The 27,680-nt window shown below is 45.0% G+C and overlaps 1 protein-coding gene across 5 annotated transcripts in view; it reads right to left on the bottom strand.

Moving 5' to 3' along the window:
- Nucleotides 1–27,680, bottom strand: part of arhgef28a (Rho guanine nucleotide exchange factor (GEF) 28a) — a 678,106-nt gene that overhangs the window by 296,301 nt on the left and 354,125 nt on the right. For all 5 annotated transcript variants that reach the window (XM_085990347.1, XM_085990327.1, XM_085990336.1 and 2 more), the window contains one exon: nt 6,321–6,528. In XM_085990347.1, coding sequence (XP_085846473.1) covers nt 6,321–6,528 — 208 coding nt within the window. The remainder of the gene's footprint in view (nt 1–6,320; nt 6,529–27,680) is intronic.

Raw genomic sequence — 27,680 nt, 5'->3', positions numbered from 1 at the left:
AATTGGATTTTTATGTGAACATGGTCATAGATGGGAGCATGCAAAATGAAGGCTCATTTCTAACAATATATTGAAAAACCTTATTGATATTTAACTACCTCTTGAAAAAAAATCAGGCCAGATTGTGCGGTCAGTGGTGAACAAATAGCAGCTGCCATTCATTACATTTACCCAAGACTTTCTATGGGCTTTTGCACTGGAACTTATTGTGATTAGAAAGCCATTTCAGCACACCTCCCTCTACAGGGGATCGGGGACCTATGTGAACAGGGCAAGTAATGATGTATGTTCTTAACCAATCAGATTGAATAACTGTTACTGAGCAGCGCAGAGTCTGAACCAGGAAGTGTAAGTTAGACTATTTAATTTAATGTCAAATCAGGTACAGAAAGCAAAATAAAGAGTGGGAAAGAAAGATGGGATTAAGAGAGAGATAAAAGGGACAGAAAGAAAAAGTTTATTAAAAAATGCATTTAATTTTTTTTAAATTTCTTTTAAATCGGCAACAATAATGAAAATCTGAAGGAATGAGACTCCACACATGTAGAAGTTAATTTGCATTGTGAGAGGTTGTTTGTCAGTAATTAAGACTTATCAGACTGTTAAAAATGAACTTACACTGGAATGGACAAGCCCTAACTTTCTCTGGTGAGTTTAGTGTGTATCTATCACGTAAGTACAGCAACTTCACACCGTTCCACGTGTTTCAATGCAGAGTCTCTCGGCAAGATAGTGGAGAAGGGCAGCTCAGACAGCAACTTCCGGATTTCCACGTTTAACTGTGTACGTGCGGTCACTAGAAGTTGCTGTTCAATTTAGATTTGAATAACAGTGAGTGCTGATAGCTTCATTAGAAGTAGGAGCAGGAGTAGGCCATACGGCCCCTCAGGCCTGCTCCGGCATTCAATAGGATCATGGCTGATCTGAACCTAGACTCACGTCCACTTCCCTGCCCGCTCCCCATAACCCTTAATTCCCTTATCAGCTAGGAAACTGTCTATCTCCGTTTTTAATTTATTTAATGTCGCAGCTTCCACAGCTCTCTGAGGTAGCAAATTCCATAGATTTACTACCCTCTGAGTGAAGAAGTTTCTCCTCATCTCAGTTTTGAAATGGCAGCCCCTTATTCTAAGATTATGCCCCCTAGTTCTAGTCTCACCCATCAGTGGAAACATCCTCACCGCATCCACCCGATCAAGCCCCCTCACAATCTTATATGTTTCGATAAGAGCGCCTCTCATTCTTCTGAGTTCCAATGAGTAGAGGCCCAACCTACTCAACCTTTCCTCATAAGTCAACCCCCTCATCTCCAGAATCAACCGAGTGAACCTTCTCTGAACTGCCTCGAGAGCAAGTACATCTTTTCTTAAATATGGAACCCAAAACTGTACGCAGTATTCCAGGTGTGGCCTCACCAGTACCCTGTATAACTGAAGCAAGACTTCCCTGCTTTTATACTCCATCCCCCTTGCAATAAAAGCCAAGATTCCATTGGCCTTCCTGATCACCTGCTGTACCTGCATACTAACCTTCTGTGTTTCATGCACCAGGACCCCCAGATCCCTTTGTACTGTAGCATTTTGCAGTTTCTCTCCGTTTAGATAATAACTTGCTCTTTGATTTTTTCTGCCAAAGTGCATAACCTCACACTTTCCAACATTATATTCCATCTGCCAAATTTCTGCCCACTCACTTAGCCTGTCTATGTCCTTTTGCAGGTTTTTTATGTCCTCCTCACTCACTGCTTTCCCTCCCATCTTTGTATCGTCAGCAAACTTGGATACGTTGCACTTGGTCCCCTCCTCCAAATCGTTAATATAGATTGTAAAGAGTTGGGGTCCCAGCACTGACCCCTGCGGAACACCACTCGTTACTGATTGCCAACCCGAGAATGAACCATTTATCCCAACTCTCTGTTTTCTGTTAGATAGCCAATCTTCCACCCATGCCATTATATTACCCCCAATCCCGTGATTTTTTTTATCTTGTGCAGTAATCTTTTGTGTGGCACCTTGTCAAATGCCTTTTGGAAGTCCAAATACACCACATCCACTGGTTCCCTTTTATCCACCCTGTTTGTTACGTCCTCAAAGAATTCGAGCAAATTTGTCAAACGTGATTTCCCCTTCATAAAACCATGCTGACTCTGTCCGATTAAATTATGCTTATCCAAATGTCCTGTTACTGCTTCCTTAATAATGGACTCCAACATTTTACCAACCACAGATGTTAGGCTAACTGGTCTATAGTTTCCAGCCTTTTGTCTACCTCCCTTTTTAAATAAGGGCATTACATTACCAGTTTTCCAATCTGCTGGGACCTTTCCTGAATCCAGGGAGTTTTGGAAAATTACCACCAATGCATCCGCAATCCCTACCGCTACTTCTCTCAAGACCCTAGGATGTAAGTCATCAGGTCCAGGGGACTTATCCGCCTTAAGTCCCATTATCTTACCGAGTACCATCTCCTTAGTGATTTTAATCATGTTTAGCTCCTCCCCCCCTATAGCCCCCTGTTTGTTGGGATATTTTTAGTGTCCTCTACTGTAAAGACTGATACAAAATATTTGTTCAGCGTATTTGCCATCTCCATGTTCCCACTGCTAATTTCCCGGTCTCGTCCTCTAAGGGACCAACATTCACTTTAGCCACCCTTTTTCTTTTTATATAACTGTAGAAACTCTTGCTATCTGTTTTTATATTTTTTGTTAGTTTACTTTCATAATCTATCTTCCCTTTCTTAATTAATCTTTTAGTTATTCTTCGCTGGCTTTTAAATGCTTCCCAATCTTCTATCCTCCCACTAGATTTGGCTACTTTATATGCCCTTGTTTTCAGTCAGATACTATCCTTTATTACTTTACTTAGCCACGGATGGCTGTCATTTCTTTTACACCCCTTTTTCCTCAGTGGAATATATTTTTCTTGCAAGTTGTGAAATATCTCCTTGAATGTACACCACTGCTCCTGTACCATCTTACACCTTAATCTATTTTCCCAGTCCACTTTAGTCAACTCTGCTCTCATACCTTCATAGTCTCCTTTATTTAAGCTTGGTCAAACCAGCGTGTCAGGAAGGGACAGAATATATAACGATAAAGGTAAAGTAGTAAAGGGGGTAAAAGCAGGAATAAATTGTCACAAAACCTATTTAAAAGTTCTTTATCTGAATGCACGCAGCATTCGTAACAAAATAGATGAGTTGACGGTACAAATAACTACACATGGGTATGATCTGGTGGCCATTACAGAAACATGGCTGCGAGGTGACCATGACTGGGAACTAAACATCCAGGGGTATTTGACTATTAGGAAGGACAGACAGGTTTGAGATCCAACTCTCTCACCCTCCAACTGAATTTGGAATTCAACCATGTTATGGGCACTCATTCCAAGGGGATCCTTTACTAGGACATTTTTTATTAATCCTGTCTCATTACACAGGACCAGATCTAAGATTGCCTGCCCCCTGGTTGGTTCAGTAACATACTGCTCAAGGAACCCGTCCCTAATGCACTCTAAGAACTCTTCCTCAAGGCTGCCCTGCCCAATTTGATTTGTCCAGTAAATATGAAAGTTAAAATCTCCCATGATTATAGCTGTTCCCTTATTACAAGCCCCAACTATTTCCTGATTTATACTCCGACCAATAGAGTTGCAACTGTTAGGAGGCCTATAGACTACGCCCACTAGTGACTTTTTCCCCTTATTATTCCTTATCTCCACCCAAACTATTTCACTATCCTGATTCTTTGACCCAATATCATTTCTCACTATTGCAGTGATTCCATCCTTTATTAACATAGCCACCCCACCTCCCTTTCCTTCCTGTCTGTCCTAATAGTCAAATACCCCTGGATGTTTAGTTCCCAGTCATGGTCACCTCGCAGCCATGTTTCTGTAATGGCCACCAGATCATACCCATGTGTAGTTATTTGTACCGTCAACTCGTCTATTTTGTTACGAATGCTGCGTGCATTCAGATAAAGAACTTTTAAATAGGTTTTGTGACAATTTATTCCTGCTTTTACCCCCTTTACCTTTATCGTTATATATACTGTCCCTTCCTGACACGCTCGGGTTTTTAATTTCCCCACTGCTACTTTGCTCTATTGCCTTCTCCGCTGACATTTTTATTTTTCGCTCTCTTGAAACTCCCCCCCCCCACTAATTAGTTTAAAGCAGTCTCTACAGCCCTAATTATTCGATTCGCCAGGATTCTAGTCCCAGCACTGGCCAAGTGAAGTCTGTCCCAACGGAACAGCTCTCTCCTGTCCCAGTACTGGTGCCAGTGTCCCAAGAAGCAAAGCCCATTTCTCCCACACCAGTCTTTGAGCACATTTAACTCTCTGATTTTATTTACCCTAGTCAAATTTGCTCGTGGCTCAGGTAGTAATCCAGAGATTATTACCCTTGTGGTTCTGCTTTTTAATTTGGCCCCTAGCTGCTCATACTCCCTCAGCGGAACCTCTTTCCTTGTCCTATCTATGTCGTTGGTTCCAACATGGACCACAACAACTGGATCCTCCCCCTCCCACTCCAAGTTTCTCTCCAGCCCAGAGGAGATGTCCTTAACCCTGGCACCAGGCAGGCAACACAACCTTCGGGACTCTCGCTCTTGGCTGCAAAGAACCCTATCTATCCCCCTTATGATACTATCCCCTACCACTACAACATTTCTTTTTACTCCCCCACTTGAATGGCCCCCCGTTCCACGGTGCTGTGGCCAGGATGCTCATCCTCCCTGCAGTCCCTGCTCCTGTCCTCACAGGGAGTAAGAGCCTCGAACCTGTTGGACAAGAGCAAGGGCTGCGGCTCCTCCAACACTACCTCCTGGATCCCCGTACCTGCCTCACTCATAGTCACACCCTCCTGTCCCTGACCACGGACTACATCTGAATTAGTTAACCTAATTGGTGTGACTACTTCCTGGAACACAGAGTCCAGGTAACTCTCCCCCTCCCTGATGTGTCTCAGTGTTTGAAGCTCGGACTCCAGTTCATCAACACAGAGCCGGAATTCCTCGAGCAGCCAACACTTCATTATTTTTGCCACAAAATCCAGGCCATTATCTTTTCAAAGCACAAGAGTTAAGGGGAGCAGCAACATCCATGTAATCACAGATTGTTACAGCATTTTGTTACATTTTGCCTGGAAAAACTGAGCAACATCATCAAGGAAACAGGTTGCAATGCTAACCCGGAGAATTACCATCGTTTTTGCTTATGCAAAGTTTTTTAGGGTGAGAGTAACAAAGAAAAACAAAGGGAAAAAAGGTTCAAAAGACAGAAACACTGAGAAAGGAGAAATGTAACAGGTAGAAAGAATGAAATAGAGTCTAAATGAAAATCAGGATTGAATTCCATGTGGACCTTGGTAAGATTTATGATGAACTAAGTGAACCTTCTCTGAACATAATCGAGGAACCTTGCCATACAGCATGTTTCATTCTGGAAATATAACTTTGGTTGATATTTACAAATGCTAATGGCCTTCATTCTATATTTTTGTGGCAACCTAACAAATGTAAGAAAACTGCAGTTAACACCAATGTTCCTTCTAATTCCTTTTTGGCCCGCGTGGTTCCTTTAACGGGCTGCGTGGGCCATTCAAAGTTCCGCGCATGCGCGTTTTTTCTATTTAAAAGCCAGCTCATCGGCTGCGCGCCTGCGCAGCTCAAAGGGGACATTGGTTAACACTAAATGAAGGTTAATAGTGTGGGCAGTAAATACTACCAGAGCACCCTATTTGCATGGTGACCATTATCACCAAGGAAAAAAGAAAATACGGGGAGTTACATGTTTTCCAGCTTGGTGGTAGTTTTTATTAATAAATTCATGATTCTTAGTGGCCCAGACCCAGCCACTATATCGAAATATTACTTTCCTATCAGTTTTCTTTGCCAGGTTGAAACTGGTAGAATACAATAATACAACGTGGAAATACATGAGCAACAACAGTTTTGAAATCTGTTTGTTAACTGTCTCTGGGTCAGCTCTCCAGTCTCAAAATGCCACAATCTTGCAAAACACAATAAAGACAAACATATGTGCATACAAATAATTTTTGTGTCAAGTAGGGCTTCCTGTTTTGATCAACTACCTGTTTTTAAAATTTATGAATTATTTCATGTATTACAACTTTCCAGCAATAAATCAGCATTATTTAACCTCAAAAGCTTTTTCTGAAGTTGCTAGTAACATGTTGTTGTATGCCAGCTTAAGTAGAGAACTTATTTCATTGGGATGTCTACTTTCAAGGTTGCCCAGATTACACAATCACAGTGGTTTACCTCCTAACTAATAGCATTTATCCTAGTACCTTTGGCAATACACTGCTGGATGAAGGCATGGATTCAGATCCCCTGGCGTTTATCTCAGTTTCCTGGTGAGTTTCAAAAGAGTCCAGCTCATCTCCACTACTGGCAAATAACGCAACAGAGTTTGGAGACCTTGGAGTGCATGAGCCCTGGGATCTATCGGAAACCTCCTCTCCTTCGCTGTCTGCATCAATGCCATCAAAGCTGAATCTGCAAAAACAATTAGTGAAAAGGAGTCCACAGTCAAACCAATATTGCAAGGTAATCTTTTTTCCTTACTAATTCACTTAAATCACTGACAGTAGTTCAAGAAGATGCATTGCCAATTATGATGAATACACATCTAGACGACAGTTCTACCCTGTTATCACGTGTAACCTTATAAGCCAGTAACTTTTTTGCCGACAGTTGTTATTGACTGAGCAAAAGGTGCCCAGTGATGGATTTGAATGCACAGCACAAACTTATCATTTTAGTTCAATATTTTGCCTAGGATACTATATATTAGTCAACATTTCTCCTGCTTCTGGACAGCCTAAACAAAAAAATCTCTTAAAATTGCTTGTATTTTTTAATGCTTAGACACAAATGAATAAATTCTATTTAAAAGTGAAAAGGCTGGAAAGCTAAAACAAAATACAGAAAATGCTGGAATAAGGGTCTATGCACCAAAAATGTTAAACTGTCTTTTCTTTTTACAAATGATGATAGACAAGCAGGCCGGAATATTTACCTGGCGGTGCGATGGGAGCGGGGGCCGGGGGGGTCCAGTAGCGCGCTGGAAACCCAGAAGTAGCTGCAGCAAGTCTGTCAGTGGCTTTTTAACTCAGCCACTGCATTTGCATCTGACTTCCGGGTTTCCTGACCAATTAATGCGATCGGGCGTGATGAAGGCAGACATGGGTCTATTTCAGCAGAGGTATTTAAAGGAACACTACAAAGATGCCAGTTGAAGGATTGTGGGGACAGGAGAAGGATAGCTAGCTGTATACAATGAAGTCTCAATGTTCAAAAGTTGCCGCTCACTTGAGTGATGCCTCCCTGGACCTCATGCTGCACGGTGTAAGGGCTCGCAGGGAGATTTTATTCCCCGCTGATGGGAGGAGGAAGCCAGCCTAACTGGTGAAGAAGGCATGGCTGGAGATAGCAGAGGAGGTGAGCAGCAAGAGTGTGGTGCCACACTCCTGGATGCAGTGCAGGAAGAGATTTAATGACCTCATGAGGGCAGGAAAGGTGAGTACAATGGCACATTCAACTACATCTTGATGTGCATGTCACCCCAACCCCCTCACTCTGCCTTCCCAAGCCTACTCCTGCACATCACTCCTCACACCAATGTATCTTGCAGATGCACCCATCCCTCTCTGTCTATGCACTTCCTCACATCCCCATCTGACCATCCAGCACTGAAACTTACCCTCAGCTTAATGCAATGTCACACCTCTCCCTCAGTCACCCTCAACAGATGTTGACCATCCATCTGTTCCACTCATTCCATGACTCTCACTCAAAGGTCGCTTGTTCTCTTGTTTCCCTCCTTGCAGGAGAAGAGAGCACAGAACACCAGGGAGAGGCAGAGAACCGGAGGTGGCCCTCCAATCATCGTCACACTCACAGCTGTAGAGGAGGATGAACTTGAGATAAGCGGAGTGTCAGCGTGCCTGGCAGTGGGAGATGGGGAGCTCCCAGCTACCTGGTGACAGAATTAAATATCACACAGCCACATGGCATGCAACAGTCGCTCATGTTGGCTTGATGCCAATGAAATATGATCATGTGCATAATGTTCACTTAAAACATTCTTATCCTGACAGTTCTAATTTATGTCTTTAATCTCCCACAGGTGTCTCACAGATGGTGGAGCTGGAGGAGGAAGATGACTCCTCAGAGGAGGTCGCTAGCTGAGGGTGCACTGTCACAGGACCCATGCACACCATGCACCAGCGCAGATACACACACACACGTCGGTGGGAGCAACAAGACAGCTAGTTGTGTTGTCACCTGGTGTCTCACAGATCACATGTAGCGAAACAGGACATAGAAGTGGGGACTCTGCTCAAAGTGCTTCCACTTCTCAACCACTGCCATGTCCCTCAGTCAGTGCCCCACATGCTGCCTCGTGTCCCGATGGCCGAGTCTGCCCCTGCACAGGAGCAGGTGGAGCAGTCTTTGGCAGGGCCCTCACGGGCTCCAAAACCCAGAGGACGTTGGCCAAGAGCATCTGAGCAGTCAGAGCAGGGATGTGGGCGGTCTGTCTCTACCTCTGCTGAAGCCACAGGGGTTGCATGTTGTAGGAGTTTTAAGAAAAGGAAGATGAAAGATTACCAGTTGCACAGGGTATGCACATGGGTGTGTTAGACATGTCACAATGGTAAGTTAATGTATAAGTTTTGAACCACATATAAAATTATTTCTTTCCAGTCTTTCCCATTTTTGCCTGCAGCCTGGCAACTGGCCTTCTCAGTTCTGATGAATGGAAAGACAAGACATAAATCTCAGCAATGGGTGCCTGTGAAAGGGATGCTTCGTTGATTGCATGACTTCTTTGTGCTACGGGGTGGGGGGCAAGTGCTGCAACCTAACTAAATCTTGCTATGATGAGTCCATCCCGAGCAGCAATGTGCGCTGCTCCTGACACCAAGGCCACAGGACGTTCCTCCTCTGAAGAGGCAATGTGCTCTGCGCCTTGCTCCTCCTGCAGCTCCAATCCTCGCTGCTGTGGTATGTTGTGCAGAGCGCGCAGCAAACCACGATCATTCTGGAGATCCTGACTAGTGCTTATTGAAGGGCTCCTACTGATCTGTCGAGGCACCTGAAGCGCATCTTCAGCAGGCTGATTGCTTGCTTAATGACACATCTCGTTGTCATATGGCTTTGATTGTAATGCTCTTTGGCCTCATTGCTTGAGCTCCTCATAGGTTTCATTAGCCACGTCTTAAGTAGATAGCCCATGTCTCCAAGCAGCCAGCCGTTAAGTTTGTTTGGAGGTGCGAAGAGATCAGGGAGGGTGGAGGTGCGAATAGATCAGGGAGGGTGGAATGGCACAGGTGAATGCATCATGGCAGCTCCCTAGGAATCTTGCACACACCTGCATAATGATCTTTTTGATGTTGCAGATGAACTGCACATTGAGGGAGTGGATTACGATTCACAAACACTCCTTGGTGATCTGGGGGTGCCTTAATTGTCACATGTGTGCAGTTGATGATGCTCATTCTGACTGGCTTCATTGATGGCAAAGTATACATAATTGCCTGCCCTGGCAAACATGGCATCGGTCAGCTGTGTGATGCATTTGTGGGCGGCCGACTGCAAATTCCTGCAAATATCTCCTGCCGATCCCTGGAAGGACCCCGAGGTGAAGAAGTTGAGGGCAGTGGTCATTTTGTTAAGCACTGGTAAAGTGTAGCCACTAGGTCCAGTTGGCAGCAGGGCTTCTTCCAGCAGGCTACAAATGTCTGCCATGACCTGACGTGATACCTGTTGTGTCCGTGTGTTAATAGAGACACTGAAGACAGGAGTTGGTTTCACAGGTGTTTACTGAACAAAGTCTGGAGGGGAACTAACTGATACAACACAATATACAAGCTTATATAGCCCGAGTGGCCATTACCGGCATTACAGTACAAAGGGGGCTCTTAAAGGCACATACATTACAATTCCTCCCCTTTTAGCCAACCAGTACATAATATTTTAAGTAATCATTAATTACATGTTACAAGAAAAATAATCTACACATTGCTGCAGTTAATTAATTATAAGTCAGTCTCTCTGGAGGCTTCCTGACTCGGTCCGGATAACGCCTCGGTGGTGTAGTAGGTTCTTTTGGCAAGGCTAATTCGGCTTGAATGCCAGTGTCGGGTTCATCGGGTTCCAGTATCACTGGATCGGAGGTAGATATGGGTATCTCTACTCCATCATTAGGCGTATAGAGTTATGGTGTAGGTTGTCCCTTTTCGGATGACTCTATGATTTGGTCAGCATGGCGCCTTATTATGCTTTCTCCAATGTCCACGGTATACATCAGTGGTCCTAGTTGTGTGCAGATAGTTCCAGGCTGCCATTTCTCGGTACGGTAGTCCCGGGCCAAAACTTGTTGACCTATCTGGAAGGTTCTAGTTGGCCTTTCATTCATGCCTTGAAATTGCCGGTTCTCCACGTCCCTTCTGATGTTTGGCTTGATCAAATCCAGCCGGCATCTTAGGCTTCTATTGAAGAACATCATGGCGGGAGTTTGGTTTGTAACCATATGTGTTGCATTCCTGTATGCGAACAAGAAGTTATCCACCTTGTGCTGAAGTTTTATGTCTTCATTACCCATGGCCTTTATGGCCTTCTTGAAGGTCTGGACAAACCTTTCAGCCAATCCATTGGTGGCGGGATGGTATGGGGCGGACATGTAGTGCTTAACCCCATTGTTTTTTAAGAACTTCCTGAATTCTTCGGACACAAATTGCGGTTCATTATCAGAACAGATCTGTTCAGGCAGCCCATTCCTGGCAAATATGGTCCTTAATACTGTGATGGTTTTTTCCGTGGTGGTGGAGGACATCTTTATTACCTCCGGCCACTTGGAGTGTGCATCAACCGCGATTAAGAACATTGAGTCCATAAATGGACCAGCAAAGTCGATGTGTACCCTGATGTAAGAAAAAGGAGTCTTACCATCAAGTAACTTTAAAGTAAGCTTTAACTAACTTATAAACACACTATATACAAGAGAGGTCTTTACCATGCCTCTGGTAGAAGCCTCTTACAATACTGAACAGTCCAGTATTTATACCAGTCTAACAGGAAGTGACATATGACAGGAAGTGAGGTATGTACACAGTTCATAGTTCACAGTTCACAGGAAGTGATGACATACCCTTTGCCAGGGAGATGAGGGCCACTCCCATGGATGTAGAGGGGCTTGTGGTGGAGCGTTTTGGACCTTCTGGCATCCTAGGCAGCTCTTGGTCATTTCTTCGATGTCTCCATCGATACCTGGCCACCATACAAACGCCCTGGCTAGGTTCTTCATTTTCACTCCACTCAGATGCCCCTCGTGAAGCTCCTTTAAAACTTTATCCTGGAGTTTGGGTGGAATCACCACTCTGGATCCACACATCAAGGTTCCTCGGCACACTGACAGCTGTTCTCTTCTTTGCGAGAATGCTGGCAACAGTGGTTCGCCATGTGCTGGCCATCCCTTCACTGTTAAATCGTAGACTCGAGAGAGAGTCGGGTCATTTCTAGTTTCCCTTTCAATGGCAGAATTTGTTACTGGTAGACATTCGACTATGGTAGAGTGGAAAATCTCCACTGGGTCTACGGTAGGTGCTTCTTCTACCATTGGTAACGGTAGGTGCGATAAATCGTCAGCATTCCCATGCTGTTTTGATCCTTTGTATTCTATGTTATATTGGTGTGCCCCTAGAAAAAGGGACCACCTCTGTAGCCTTTGCGCTGTCATAATGGGAACACCCTTTTTAGGGTTGAATATGGAGATGAGGAGTTGATGGTCAGTCAACAAGGTAAATTTTTTTCCGTGTAGGTAATGGTTGAATTTCTTCACTCCCCATACCAGGCTGAGTGCTTCCCTGTCGATTTGGGCATAGTTACGCTCAGCTGAGTTCAATGAGCATGACGCAAAAGCTATCGGCCGTTCCGAGCCATCAGGGAATTTATGCGATAATACCGCTCCTACGCCATAAGGGGATGCATCGCACGCCAGTCTGATTGGCAGTGATAGGTTGTAATGAGCCAAAACTTCTTTGGACGTGATTAAGTCTTTGTATTTATGGAAGGCACGTTTACAGTCTTCGCTCCATTTCCAAATTACTCCTGTTTGTAGCAGTTCATTAAGAGGGTGCAGAAGAGTTGATAAGTTCGGTAAAAATTTATGATAGTAATTTATTAATCCCAGGAACGACCTTAATTGTGAAACATTTTCAGGTGCTGGGGCTTTTATGACCGCTTCAATTTTTTCAGGTGACTTATGCAACCCTTCCTTATTAATTATGTGGCCACAATATGATATTTGATTCTGGAAAAATTCGCACTTGGGGCGATTTCCTCGTAGGCCCCGTTCTCTCAGCTTAGTGAGCACCTGCTCCAAATTGGCAAGGTGCTCGTTGTCGTTTTCTCCTGTTACAAGGATGTCGTCTAGGTAGCATTGAGTCCCCGGAATCCCTTGGAGGACTTGCTCCATAGCTCTTTGCCAGATAGCTGGAGCGGATGCTACTCCGAAAACCAGTCGATTGTACTGGTACAGGCCTTTGTGTGTATTTATCGTGAGATACTTTTTAGAGGCCTCTTCAACCTCCATCTGTAGATATGCCTGTGCCAAGTCAATTTTGGTGAAACGTTTCCCTCCGGATAGTGAGGCGAAAATATCTTCTATCCTCGGAAGAGGATACTGTACCGTGTGAAGGACCGGGTTTGCAGTCACCTTGAAGTCTCCACAGATGCGAATTTTTCTTTGTTCTTCAGATTTATCATTATTCAACGCTTTCTTCATGACTGGGACGATGGGTGTTGCCCACTCGCTCCAATCTATTTTGGATAATACGCCTGCCTTTTCCAAATTCTCCAGCTCTGTCTCGACTGCTGGACGAATTGCGTATGGCACCGGTCTTGCCTTAAAAAACTTGGGAATTGCCGCATCTTCCACTTTTATTGAGGCGGTGATGCCTTTCAAGGTTCCTAGTTTCTCTTGAAACACTTCTTTGGCGTTGGCCAAGATGTCTTTTAATCGTTCAGGTATGACGTCATCATCGTTTTTTTCCTTACTGGTCACCGTCAGTGCCTGAATGGAGTGCCAGTCTAAACGTATTTTCCTGATCCATTCATGTCCCAACAGCGGTGGACCACCATCTTGCAGAACGTATAAATACAACTTTTGTATTTCCTTGCCGTTGTATACAACAGGCACCCTTATTTTTCCGTTGGGGTATACTTTCTGCCCCGTATATGTTTTCAAGATAATGGATGTGTCTTTTAAAGGTATATGCGGAAATAGCCGCTCGTAATCCCGTCGATTTATGACGGTCAGAGCTGATCCTGTATCTAGCTCCATTTTAACTGGGGACCCTGCTATCATGAGGGTAACCCAAATGGTCTGGTAATCTTCTTTGGCAATTACATTATGTAATTTGAGACAGCTTAGTCTCTTGTTTTCGGAGTCGCTATCGCTCTTCTGGTCTTCGGAGCTACTGTCCGTAATCATTTGTACCTTTCTGTACTTTTCTTTATTGATTTTTTTTTCCTGTCCGTGGATTTTTATTGTCCAGATCGGCATACCCGTGCAATGTGTCCAATCTTTCCGCATTGCCTGCATGCTTTGTCCTTGAACCAGCAGTCCCTCTGGTCATGGGTGGATCTGCCGCAGCGATAACATCTCTCGAAAGCCTGTGTCATTTCATGGGTGCTGAAGTCCTGTGTCTTTTGTTGTATCTCTGCAGCTCCTTTTGCGGCTGCTTCGTATGATACAGCCATACTGAAAGCCTTGTCCAGTGTTAAATCCTTTTCAGAAAGTAGCCTTTTCTGTGTTCCTTCACTTAGGAGACCGCAGACGAATTTGTCTCGAAGATAATCTGCTAGTCCTGCCCCGAATTGGCAGTGCTTTGATAGCTTTCTTAATTCGGTGAGGTAATCAGCGTTACTTTCATTCTTGTGTTGATTCCTCTTGAAGAATTTGAATCGTTCCGCTATCAGCAGCGGTGTTGGGTTTAAGTGCTCCTGTAGGGTATCAACAATTTCTTTAAAATTCTTGTCCTTTGGTTTGGCTGGAGTGATTAAGTTTTGTAACAGCCCGTATGTCTTTGCGCCCATTAGATTTAGAAGTACTGACACCTTTTTTTCATTTTCTATTCCATTTGCGGTGCAATATACCTCCACTCTTTCCACATATGTGGTCCAATCCTCTATCTCATTATCAAAAGCATCAATATTGCCAGACATAGGCATCCTAGAAAAAAATGGCGCTTCCCGCGCTTTACTTTCTTTTCTGCAGAAAAGATATGGCGCTTCCCGCGCTTCCCCACCGCTGCTGCCGATGACAACGCTGTTTCCCGCGGGTTTCCCTTCTTTTTATTTATTTATTTACAGGTGGAGACTCGTTCCCGCCGGACTCTCTATGCTAGGTCTGAACGCCGACCTGCTTGCAGCGCCGGCCATCTCCCGAGTGCTCCCTCCCCGTCTGTTACTGCTTGCCTCCGCCTTCGCTGCTTGGCCTAGCTGCGGAGCCAGCCGCTGGAGCCCCAGCCCGACGCCCAGGAAGGATTATTGCAGTACCTGCCACCAGCTTGGCTAGCTGGTGAAACCACAGCTTTTTCTTTTTCTTGATTTTCTTCGACTTTGGACGCCAGAGGAATCGATGTCCTTGAGGTGCTGCCGAATTGCAGGTAAGTCCGTTTCCAATTCGTCGCCACTGTTGTGTCCATGTGTTAATAGAGACACTGAAGACAGGAGTTGGTTTCACAGGTGTTTACTGAACAAAGTCTGGAGGGGAACTAACTGATACAACACAATATACAGGCTTATATAGCCCAAGTGGCCATTACCGGCATTACAGTACAAAGGGGGCTCTTAAAGGCACATACACTACAATACCCTGAGCCTCCTGAGGCGCTGGTGTTCGGATATGTCAAGGAAGCTGATCCTCTGCCTATATAACCTGTGTTGGGGGTATCGTCTCCTACAAACTGCACCTCTGTGCTCATCCCATCTCTCCTGTTGTGCGGCAGGTTTGTGAGGAGAAGGCTGCTGCTCCTGTTGATACTGCTGCTCATCTTGGTCCTCATCTGAGGTCCAAGGTGAAACAGCACAATGGCACCCATGCCGATCTGATATATGACAGATGCAAAATGGAGATCAGACACACAAACCTCCAATGCCGTGGAAGTTGCCTCCAAAGTAGTAAACTTCACCTGCAAAGTACTGAAAGTAAACCCTCAGAACAAGTGCTGTGAGCAAAAGCCTTTCACTTAGGCAAGGAAGCAGGTGTGAGGTCTCAGTACTTATAGTAATTTTTGCTTGTCATTTGTGCAGCCCCCTCAATTGCTCTCGCTTTGCTTTCACTGTTGAGGTCCAGGAAGTTCGGGAAACCCGTGGACCCACAGTGAAAGTTGAAAACCCCCATTATAAACTGCCTCTTAGTTCTTTTCATTGGTAAACCACCTCTCCTGAAGGGGTTTCTCACACGCTGTCGAATGCGCTCCAGTGAAATATGGAAGTTGGCGGGTTGGAGCCGGCTTCCTGACGCACTGTCAATTTCAGCGCCTATTACCATCCAACCGCTCCCAAAACCACTCACTCTTTGATGTTAAAATTCCCCACGCATTTTCTGTTTTTATATTTAAAAAGCACTGGAACAAGTACATGCAGTAGGGCACTCTGTGCCTAATCAACTAACATAATGCTGGAGAGGAAAAGCAGAATGTCACAACCTATTCTCAAAAATTTGCATCCCTTCAAACAGAACACATAAAAACTAAGCTGGTAAGCAGCTTTACAACATGGCCTCAAGTAATCAAAAGTTATATCTGTCCCATAAATATAGCAGGTAACTTGTATGTGAGAGAAGATGTATTAACACAAAACAGCTACTTAAACACAGTGTACCACTAAAGTAAGAGGAATTTCCTGTGGTGTTCGCATGATGGCTAGGAGCGGAGTGGTGAAGGTTTTGCACACACCAGATTGCAGGAGACCTGACATACACACATACATCTATCTCTCACATTAATAATTCTTCATTATATATTCACGAGATGGGGGGCGGTGATACTGGCAACGTTGTATTTTTTGCCCATCCTTAGTTTCCCCAAGAAGGTGGTGGTGAGCGTTTCCCCTGAATCACTGCGTCCCTTGAGCTGATGGTGTTTCCACAATGGTGCTAGGTAGGAAATTCCAGGACTTTGACCCAGAAATCATGATGGAATGGTGGTATATGTCCTTGTCGGGTTGTGCAACTTGGAGGGAAACTTGGAGTTGATGGTATTCCCATGATATTGCTGCTCTTGTCCTTCTTAGTGGTAGAAGTTGTAGGACTGGAAGGTGCTATCAAAGTAAGCTTAGTGAATTGCTACAGTGCATCCTGTAGATAGTTCATACTGCAGCCACATTATGCCATTGATGGAGAGGGTAAATCTGGAGTCCAGTGGCAAAAGCATTAATCGGATAGGTTATGTCCTGAATGGTGTTGAGCTTCTTAAATGTTGTTGCAAGTGGCACGTAGCAGCACTTACCAAGAGAATTGCAGTCTACAGCAACCTTCTGGTCCAAGCACCAACAAAGGTAATTCTAGCTCTGCAGATTTAATGAGTAACAGGTGGGTGCAGGACCAGGTAACCACCCCAACAGTGAACATTTCATCACCAAGGACATGGAGGAAGAGAGCCACTTCCATTCAGGTGAAGGTCTGCTAGAGCCTGTTGCATGTCTGCAAAGTAGTTCCACAGGAATCTCTTCGGGCATCTTGTCTTCACTGTATTCTTCTTTTGCCTGCAAGTGCTTGTCTTCTTCCTCCACATGCACCCATGTAAAGCTTCTTTGGATGGCAAGGTTGTGCAGCAAACAGTGATGATCTTGGAGACCTTGGTGGGACTGCATCATAGGATGCCCCCAGATCCATCCAAGTGTCTGAAGCACAACCTCAAGATGCCTATTGTGTTTTCAAAGATGATCCTGCTGGCTCCATAGGCCTCATTACATCCGTGCCTGCTGCTGTTTGTGGCTCTCTGAGGTTTTAAAGTCAGGGCTCAAGAGGGTAGCCTTGGTCACCAAGGAGCCAACCTTGCAATTTTCTTTGTGCCTTGAATAATCCTGGCACCATGGATGACCTTGATATAAAGGCACCATGACTGCTGCCAGAGAAACGGACATTCATTTCCATGATCCTATTTTGATTGTCACAGATGACCTTAAAGTTGATGGGGTGAATATCCTTGTGGATTATGAAAAGAATTGTGTGCAAGAGTCCTGGACTTTGGGACATCCCATCATGCAACACAAAATGCAATGCCTTCTCATGCTGCTGCAGGTTGTCCATAGGGAAACTGCTCAGCCTGACCAACAACAAATCAGTTCATCTGCTGGATACATCTGTGAACTATAGATTGACTGATGTTGCTGAAGTCTCCTGCAGCAGCTTGGCATAAGTCAGAGGCACAGAGAGTGCAGAGCTGTGGTGACCTTGACAGCCATCAGCAGTGCTGCTCCTGTGGTGGAGGTGGGCTTGGGGTCAGTTTCTAGGAGACAGCACCACACTGTCACTGCTTCTACAGTGAAGCAAAGCCACAAAGACAACTTTTCCCACACTTGCCGAGGTAGGTGTACCTCTGCCTACAGATACAGGTCTGTAGTTGTTGCCAGGTGTGGGCAGTCCTTCCCTCCTCTAAATAACAGAAATAATTAATTAGATTAATTAGATTGGAATGCCTATACACGTGCCCACTATTCCCCCCCCCCCCCACTTCAACTGAAGACTACACTTTACATTGACTCACTGGGTGCAATGCTGCTGGAGATCAACTAGTAACCATCACCAGAAATCAATTAAATTGCAAATTCACTTTATAGGAATCCAAAAATCAGTATTTGACCACAACATAATTTGGTTTAAAGTAATTATGAAAAGAGACCAGAAATATCAAAAAAAAAATGCTCAACTAGGAAAGAGCCAATTTCAGTGATTTAAGAAGGGACCTTGCACAGGTAGATTGGAAAAGGCAGGCAAAGCAGTAACAGAGCAATGGAGGACATTCAGGGAAGAGATAGTTCAGGTACAAGCTAGGCATATTCCTTTGAAGGGAAAAGGCAAAGCATCCAAAGATAATGTGCCTGGATGACAAAGACATTAAAAAGGTAAAATAAAACAGAAAAGGCAGCTTATGACAAATGTCAGGAGCAAGATTCAGTTAATAACCAAGATGATTATGAAAAGTACAGGAGGGAAAAATCTAATGCAAAAGCCAAAGAGAGGTTACGAGAAAAAATTAGCAGGCAACATTAAATTGAACCCTAAAACATTTTATAAACATATAAAGTGTAAGCAGTTAGCTAGGTAAAAAATTGGGCCTATTAAGGACCCAAAGGAAAATCTTCATGTAGAGGCAAAGGACGTGGCCTAACTGTTAAATGAGTACTTGGCATCTGTCTTCACAAAGGAAGCGGATGACGTGAAGGTTACAGTAAAAGTGGAGGAACTTACAGGGTTACAAACAAAAAGCAGGGAGGTTGGACTAAGCATGACTGCTCTTTCTAAGAGCCTCCACAGGCACGACGGGCCAAATGGCTTCCTTCTGTGCTATAAGTTTCTTTGATTCTAATATTTAAATGCTGACTGCACAGAACAGCACTGCCTGCAATGCTAGCTTCGTACAGGTGACAGTAGGAGGGAATCATGGGAATATGGCCCCTTTAGATTTGCATACCATGTTAAAATTAATTTTAATTATTAGTGATGCTTTTGCCCCTTACCAGGAAGAGCTTCCTCCCTAGCGTTATGCCCTCAGAAGTACACATGTGCTGCATTACAGGTGGAAACCCAAGTATTCAGAACATGTTTGAAAAGGGAAATCAAAAACCAGAGTTGATCGATGGTAAGTATTTATCAATGATAATATTTATCAATACTTTCCATTGAAAATTAAGGTTGGAGTAGAGTGCAATACGCCATTAGACAGAGAAAGTCAATCTAATTAATGCTGTGGATGAGCAAACCTGCTTGAAACTGGAACTTTTAGCTTGGTTTGATTCAGTTAAAATCCATGGAACCCAATGTTCAGCTGAGCTGCTAAAATATTTACTTTCCAATATAATAGCCACCAGTAAAAAAGTGTACAAGTGCACATTTGTCATGAAACAAAATTGCATCAATATTTTTTTAAATAATGACTACTGTCTTCCTGTTCTCTGCTGCCATAGTCTATTAAATTTGCTGCCTTAGTGTACTGACCACCACCCCACCCCCCTCAGTTAATGATATTTCCCATTGATTTCTGAGACTCTAAATACTAGGATAACTACATTCAAAAGCCTTTAAAATTGATCTTTTGAAGGGCAAATCTGATGATATTGGCATTAAAGAACGCAAGACTGAATCTTTACATTCACGTATTGCTTTGTTTGGAAATGGTAATTATACATAAAAACAATTGTTCCCTAAACCTTTCTAAGAGAATAATTTTGGTGACTCAAGTGTGAAAATGCTATTGAATTTCAAATTCCAGTCATGCTTTAGGGCTAAAGTACATCAGGCAACACTTTCAAAGCTAAAACTAATTTCTGGTGATTGAAGTATGAATGTGTTGTCAGATTTAGAATTCCAATCATGCCTCTGCTACACCAAACCATGCAATATCAGAAAGAAACTGTTTTCAGGAAAAGTATTTTGATGGAATTTTCCCAGGGAAGAAGATAACCATTTTTTAGGTTAAAAGTCAAGAGTCATCCAAGATGTTATGGAGGAATTCATTCTTAAACCAGTTTCTTCCTCCATTTCTCCCTCCTCACATCATGCGATATTTCCTCAGCGAACAGGCAACCTCTTCACCAATACGACAGCAAAATACTGCGGATGCTGGAAATCCGAAATAACAACAGAAAACGCTGGAAAAACTCAGCAGGCCAGGCAACAACCGTGGAGAGAGAAACAGGGTCGATGTCGTCACCAAGCCTCTCTCTGCTACTTCAATTCAGGACACGAGGAGACAAGCAAGAGCCTTGTCCAAAACTGACACAGCTTGCAGATGGTGAAAATGGGGCTTTGTCTCATCTTGTTGTTTAATGGCTGCATGAGAGAAATGGCCAGAGAAAAATATGGCCTTCACCAAGAGTCAGGAGAGTAACTCTCTTCCCGCATCCAAATAGTGCCAATCCCAAGGATCTTTTGGCCCTGGTGGGGGGGAGGGAAGGAGGAGCTGGTGGGTGCGGGGAGAGAGAGAGAGTGAGAGTGAGAGTGAGAGTGAGAGAGAGAGAGAAAATAACAATTGGCCCAGAAATTCGGGTCTCCACGGGTGAGTACGCACGGGGTACTCTCCTGTAGGCCCAATGGAAGTGCCGGTTTCGTGCATGCACTGCGCATGCGCGGGAAAACGGCACTTCCGTTCCCCTGAAAGAAGGGGTTCAGAGGTGGAATGCGTGCGCAGGAGAGGCTGCGCATGCGCATCGAACTTACGTTTCTTTTCCAGGTTTTTCCGGGAGGGTAAGTCCCCAGGAGTTACACTTTTAAAAAGCAGGTGTAAGGCCTGCTTTTAACAAGGTAAGTGGTGAATTAATTAAAATTAAAACATTTTTTCCAGTTTTATTATTTTTAAATACTTTAAAGGTAAGTTTATTTTTAGCCCAGTTAGAAAATGTAATTAATTTGTTCAAAAATTTAAATTATTGTTTAAAATAGTTATCTCATGTAATTTATAGTTATTTTAAAAATGTAATTAAAAAAAAAAATTATTTGAAGTTTCAGTGTTGTTTTGGGGCTTATAGTATTTATAGGTTTGACAGCTCTTCCTGTCAAACTTATGAATGAAGTATTCCCCGCTACCACTGGCTCTCCATGGCCCACGTGATCCCAGGGGACGCATCGAACTAACTGCGCCCCTGGGATACGCAAACACTGCGCGCCGGAGGTTGGAGGAGGCCCAGGATCGGAATACCACGTGGGCCCACAGCTCAACGGCCGGCGCGCTAGGCAAGTACAGGTTGGGGGCTTGCACCCGCGGGAAGCCCCCGACCTGAATTTCTGGGTCAATGAATCCAAGGGCAGGGAAACTTAGTTCTCCGTCTAACACCTCATCATGTCCCAGGCATTTCAAAGCACTTCACAACCAAATAATTACTTTTCAAATGCAGTAAGCGTTGGTGTGTAGGTAAATAAAGCAGCCAACTGCATAAAGCGAGCTCCCACAAACAAGTAAATAAGGTGAATGACCAGGTGGTGGTGCTAGTTGAGAGAGGAATGTTGGCCCGGACACCAAAAGACAAAATATTGAGCAAACTAAAGTTATGGGTCTTGTTTCTGCTGCTCACTCTTGACCAATTGTTCCATTATAGGATTGGACGCCCATTTTCAGAAAGCATGAACACAAAGCATGTAAGCTCATAAGATTCCAGTATTAAGTAATATGGTTAGCTGTGGTCTGAGACAAATCAGAGTTTCCAGGCAGAAAAGTATGGGCTGGATTTTGTCAATGGGGGCGCATTGGGGGCGGGACTGCTGCTTGTCGGGTTTCACTCCCGCCCCCAACAACGTCCTGCCAACCCACGCTATTTTCCCTTGATTGACCTTGCTAAGCCTGCCCTGTGGGCTTAGCAGGCCAATTAAGGGAAAACCGGTGACAGAGAACATCAGCGTATGACGTTTCATCTGTCAAAATGTTTTGACAGATGAATTGTCATCGCTTGACAGCTTTGAGAAGCTGTCAAACACTGACAATCTCTGTTCTTTGGTGAGTCCTTGTACTCAAGACTCACCAAACCTCTTTCCTGAGCAGAAATCAGATGGCTGTGGCATCGGAGAATGCAGCAGCCATTCTGTCATCCCTGCCGTGGAGATGAGGAACCTCCGGGTCCCCAAGGGTTGAAGCCTGCAGGAAGAAACAAAGGTAAGGAAACTTTTTCTAACATTTTTCACTCACCTCCCATACTTACCTCTCCACACCTGCACCCATCACTCACCTCCACAGCGCACTGTTTGACCCCTCTCACCCCCGCAGACCCACTACTCATCTTGCTGACCCTGGCGGGGTTTCCCAACGTTGGGAAACCCGCATTTGTGTTGGTAAAATGGGGATAAGCCTCTTAACTGACTGTTAACTACCAGTTAACAGGCAGTTAAGTGGCTGTAATCCCCTTCCCGCCTCGAGGAGATGGGTCGCTGCGCGAGTCAGGGACCTGCCTCCCGGGAAGATGGCACGGAGGCAGGTTGGGAGCGGGTTGGGTACCCGCTCCCAGATTCTACCATTTTCCCGGCAGTCCTGCCTCCAAATCCGCCTCCCCAAGGCTGGCAAAATTCCCTCCTATGTAAAGAAGCAGGGCAGGATTCATTTCGGATCTCTCAGGGGGGAAAATTCAGTTGTTTGCACCTCCCATTAGCACCTTCTTAAGGTGCTAATGGGGCGCAAAGCAACTAGCGCCCAGCGCGGCGATGTTTGTGCCGCTCGCGAAATTAACTAGACATTTTGCGGCGGCAATAAACACTACCACCACGATCTCCTGCGCCGGCAGATCGTGACGTCAGTCAAGTGCGCAACGCCCCGGTAGCGCCCCGGACCGGATATTGAGTGGCGCCCCCTGCCTTACCGCCTGCTGCTAGCACCGACAGTTTGAGGGGAGCGTTTTGCAGTCAGAAAGGGACTGGGGGAGCACTATTTAAAGGTGACCGCTTCCTGCCTTTTTTTGTTGGTGACATTTTTGCACCACGCATTCTGAGAGAGAGAGAGAGAGAGAGAGACTTCTGGAGAGATTCAACGCTGTGTGAAGGAGTTTTGGGTACTGAGCACCACTTTGCAGGTTCATTTTGATTTGCCCTTCCTTGCTTCGCCAGCGCTCTGAGGTAGCGCCTCGCTCCTTGGCCTTTGCACCTTAAGACAGGTGTGAAGCGCCTGATTTAGCGCTCCAATCACCTCCAGGGGCGATAAAAGCCAAGTTTGCCGTCAGAGACGATAATTAGCGCCAGGCGCTAAACTTTACGCACGGCCGATAATGGCGCCCCAAACGGGGCGATACTGAATTTTTCCCCCTTAGTCTTTCCATGCCATGCAGATATAGTATTGCTATGAGCAAACCTTTGCAACATTTTCATACATCTTATGGGGCTGCAGGATGCCACAGCAAATATCCCATCAGGAGACAGCTCAGGTCCTATTTCACAAACAGGGCTATCTAGAAAAAGATCCCATGGCACCTTTCTAGAATGAAAGTTTGCTATGATTTTGTCGCAGCAGTCAGGAGTGCCAAGTTGAGGCACTGGACAGAGTAATGATCTCCTAGGTGGCAATGTTTCATCCAATTAGTAGAAATAATAGTCATCTTACTGACTCCGTATCAACCAAGAGAAACTTATTTTTTGGATCTGTGCAGCCTGAGCATCAATTGAATCTTTCAGATCCCACACAGGCAGAATCCTTCACTGGAGATTGTGGCAGAGATCTACATTAACCTAGAGAGCCTCCATTTAACAGCTTGGCTGTTCAGAAGGTAACTTAAACAGCCAAGGTTGTCATCCATCAGTGGTGAGTAACAAGTTTGAGTCTTCTACACAATACTTTAATACATTACAATGCTAAGCTATCAGGAGCATCCGGCATTAGCTTTTGACATTCTACCTATGGTAGCCTATTCAGCCAATACTTAGGATTATCTGTACAATAGAGTACACATAGCAGATACTTGTTGGAACAGCTTGCATTTATATAGCACCATTAAAGCAGAAAAGTGTTCTAAGATGCTTCACAGTGGCATAATGAGACAAAAATTGACACTGAGCCAAAGAAAGAAATATTAGTGGTGGTGACAGAGGTTGGTTTTATGGAGGTGCTTAAAGGTAGAGAGGGAGCTAGAGAGACAAAGGGGTTTAGGGAAGGAATTCCAGAGCGTAGGGCCTCTGCAGCTCAAGACACAACAGCAAATGGTGGGGCGAAAGGATGCACAATACGCCAGTGTCAGAAGAACAGAGAGTTCTGTGGGCGGGGTTGTAGGGCTGACATAGGTTACTAAGGTAGGGAAGGGCAAGGTCATGAAGAGATTGAATCCATTGGCAGGCAAAATACGGCCCACGGGCCATATCCGGTCTGCCAATGGATTCAATCCGGCCTACCAAGGCCTGGCTTCGAGGCCGAACGTCCGCCGCACCTGACTCCTAGCCTGACCCCACCCCACGTAACATTGTCATTGTCTCCGAGACAGCAGGGGAGTCATAACCAAAAACAGAGGCGGGCAAATCGAATCTGTCATTCGCTGCATCAATGTGTCGTTGCTACAACCTCCCCTTTGAAGTTTGCAAAAATAATTCAACAACAGTAACACAGGATGCCGATATCGCTGTAAACAGATACTGTTCACAGCGGTATCTGCAGTCATTTTTACTGCAATGTGAATAGAAATCGGAACTGAACCAGATAGAAGCGATTGCATGGAAATAGAAACTTATTGCATTATCTGCAGCTTGTAAATCAAAGTTATTCACACCCGAAACCTCAGTTTCTGCTCCATCACTGCAACGTGACAGGTAAGTTTACTCGTGGTTTTTGGGTTCAGTTTCCATAAATCTTTGCAAACTTTCCAGGTAAATGCACAAGAACATAAGTACTTTAAATATATAAAATGACGCCATTGGCAGCTTGACTCAGACTGACACAAATGAATCGATTGGAAGATTGTTTACTTAGAACTTTTTTTTTTAAACTTGCAGCAAGTTTTTAGTCTCAATACGTCTCTGAAGGAATTTTAGTGACTAATTCAAAATTAGTCCCGAGCTTGATTTTATTCCAGTGAGTTATAAAATGCTATTTTTGTTTATTGGTGCAATTGGGTGAAAGGTGTTGTCTGAATTCTGCGGGAGTACCGCCAGTCTCCTGGCATAACCCTGATGCAGACCCAGTTATGTCGACTCTTTTACTGAAGAAAGAGACTGGCGCTGCATTTTCGCTCTCCCGGTACCCAGGTACGACGGCAGGGGAGGGGTTGTCGCCACCGTCTTAGACACGGGAGTGGATCCCAGAGTACAAGGACTCCAGGTAACGCGACTGTAGTTCAGGCCTTGTGAAGCCTCGGGCTCCCGTACTCAGCACACTAAAAAGAGAACAACTCTCGCGTCAGAGGCCCCGCACACTCAAGCCGCTCTGCCAAACAGCCACGTAGACTTTCAGTACAACATATAGATCGATAAATTATTTTATTCATTTAGTAACGGAAGATTTTACTATTTTACACTATATTTTCTGTTTATATATTGGGAGGGTAGAAGTGGGAGTGATGATCAACACTATGGGCTAGATTTTCGTGGAGCCGTCAGGCGGGGATTCAGGCATGTGGGGGGGGGGGGGAATCCCGAATTTGGGGGTCCCGACACCATCCCGCCCAAAACCCCGCCCCACGTAAGTTTCCAGGGCTGCGGGTACCCGCCCCGCACTGGGACCCGCCAAAACCAGGCGGGAAGGGATTAGTGCGAATTAACTGCCTGTTAACAGGTAGTTAACAGGCAGTTTTTAGCCTAATCCCTATTTTGAGGGTTTTCGTGTGGGATTCCCGACGGCTCCAAACCACGCCAGGTTAGAGCAGGCGGGCCGTCGGGTTGAAGGAGTTGGAGGGGTCGCGATGTTGGTGCTCAGGTGAGTGATGGGTGCACGAGCATAAAGGTAAGTGTGTTTGGTGTGTCTAAAGTGTGTAAAGAATTTTTACTTACCTGTACTTACCTTTACAGCCTTTCTTCCTGTAGCTGTCGGGAGCGCATCACTCAGCCGGAACTTAAAGCTGAACGGCTGCGATCTGTCAAAAGTGACAGCCTTCAGCTTTGAATGCCGGTGAAAGTTCTAACTGAGTCTGTGCAGAGTGACTCAGCTTAGAACTCAGACTGTCAGTGTTTGACAGCTTCAAACAGCTGTGAAACACTGATATTTCATCTGTCAAGAACTCTTGACAAATGAAATTTCAGTCTGTGACGTCACCTGTTGCCAGGTGGCCCTTAATTGGCCTGCTGAGCCCGCTGGGCGGGCTCAACAAGGTCAATCAAGGGAAAATCGCACGGATTGGCCGGACGTCGAAGTAGGCGGGTCAAAAACCCGAAAGGGGAAGTCCCGCCTTCTTCCCGACAGGATCGGGTAAATCTACCCCTATGAGTTGGCCTGTTTCAAATTTACCAATTTAACACTTTGCTCTCACCAGCATGCGCGGTCCCTTTAAATTTGCTGCGCGGTATCTCTTCCAATGGCAGGAGCTGATGAGCGGCCTGCGTGGGACTGCGCGATTGGTGCACGACCACGCACCTTAATAGTTCACCCAAACTTGTTAAGTGGCCCTCCAGCCCAAATAATTGTCCACCCCTGGATTAAACACAATGATGAGAAATTAAATCGGAAGTGTTGGTGGACCAGGAGCCAATGTAATTCAAGGACTCGGTGTGGGCTCGGATATGGGCAGCAGAGTTTTGGATGACGCCATCATGCATGAATCAACTGATATCAATGTACATTTGAAAGCTGGCCCAGTGCCCGCAAATTAAGTTGTCTTGGGGCAGCAGGTAGATAAGGAAGAGAAAGGGGCCAATGATTGAGCAGGAAGGTCTCATAGCTATGATGAGCTTAGAGAGGGCAGAAGTGGAGATAAGGGAGAAACCGTAAAAATACAAGGGTTCAGGGCTAGAGTGAGTTAACACCTTGATTAGATGTGTTTCCAAAGACAAAGGATTGAATCTGGGAACTTCCTAGTCTCTATGGCCCAGCTACTCAGTGTATTAACCAGCTAACTTAGAGGAATAATTCTCTGGTTTGCTAATCGCTATCTTGGTGCTGCTATGTTCTAAGCTGGATCTGATATTAGAAACATAGAAGATAGGAGCAGGAGTAGGCCATTCGGCCCTTCGAGCCTATGCCGCCATTCAATGAGATCATGGCTGATCATCCAAATTCAGTACCCTGTCCCTGCCTTCTCCCCATATCCCTTGAGCTTTAAGAAATATATCCAACTCCTTCTTGAATATATTTAATGAATTGGCCTCAACTGCCTTCTGTGGTAGAGAATTCCACAGGTTCACCACTCTCTGGGTGAAGAAATTCCTCCTCATCTCTATCCTAAATGGCTTACCCCTTATCCTTGGACTGTGACCCCCTGGTTCTGGATTCCCCGACCATCGGGAACATCCTTCCTGCATCTAGTCTGTCTAGTCCTGCTAGAATTTTATAAGTTTCAATGAGATCCCCTCTCATTCTTCTAAACTCCAGCGAGTATAAGCCCAATCGACCCAATCTCTCCTCATACGTCATTCCTGCCATCCCAGGTATCAGCCTGGTGAATCTTCGCTTCACTCCCTGCATGGCAAGAACATCCTTCCTCAGATAAGGCGACCAAAACTGCACACAATACTCAAGGTGTGGTCTCACCAAGGCCCTGTACAACTGAAGCAACACATCCTTGTTCCTGTACTCGAACCCTCTCACTACGAAGGCCAACATACCATTTGCCTTCTTAACCGCCTGCTGCACCTGCATGCTTACCTTCAGCAACTGGTGCACAAGGACACCCAGGTCTCGTTGCACTTCCCCTTTTCCCAATCTATTGCCGTTCAGATAATAATCTGCCTTTCTGTTTTTGCCACCAAAGTGGATAACCTCACATTTATCCACATTATACTGCATCTGCCATGCATCTGCCCAATCACC

This window comes from Somniosus microcephalus, chromosome 1 (assembly GCF_052327205.1).
Source record: "Somniosus microcephalus isolate GS21.2 chromosome 1, FLI_Smic_1.0, whole genome shotgun sequence".
In the NCBI taxonomy this organism is placed as follows: Eukaryota; Metazoa; Chordata; class Chondrichthyes; order Squaliformes; family Somniosidae; genus Somniosus; species Somniosus microcephalus.
This window is presented reverse-complemented; position numbering and strand designations above follow the sequence as displayed.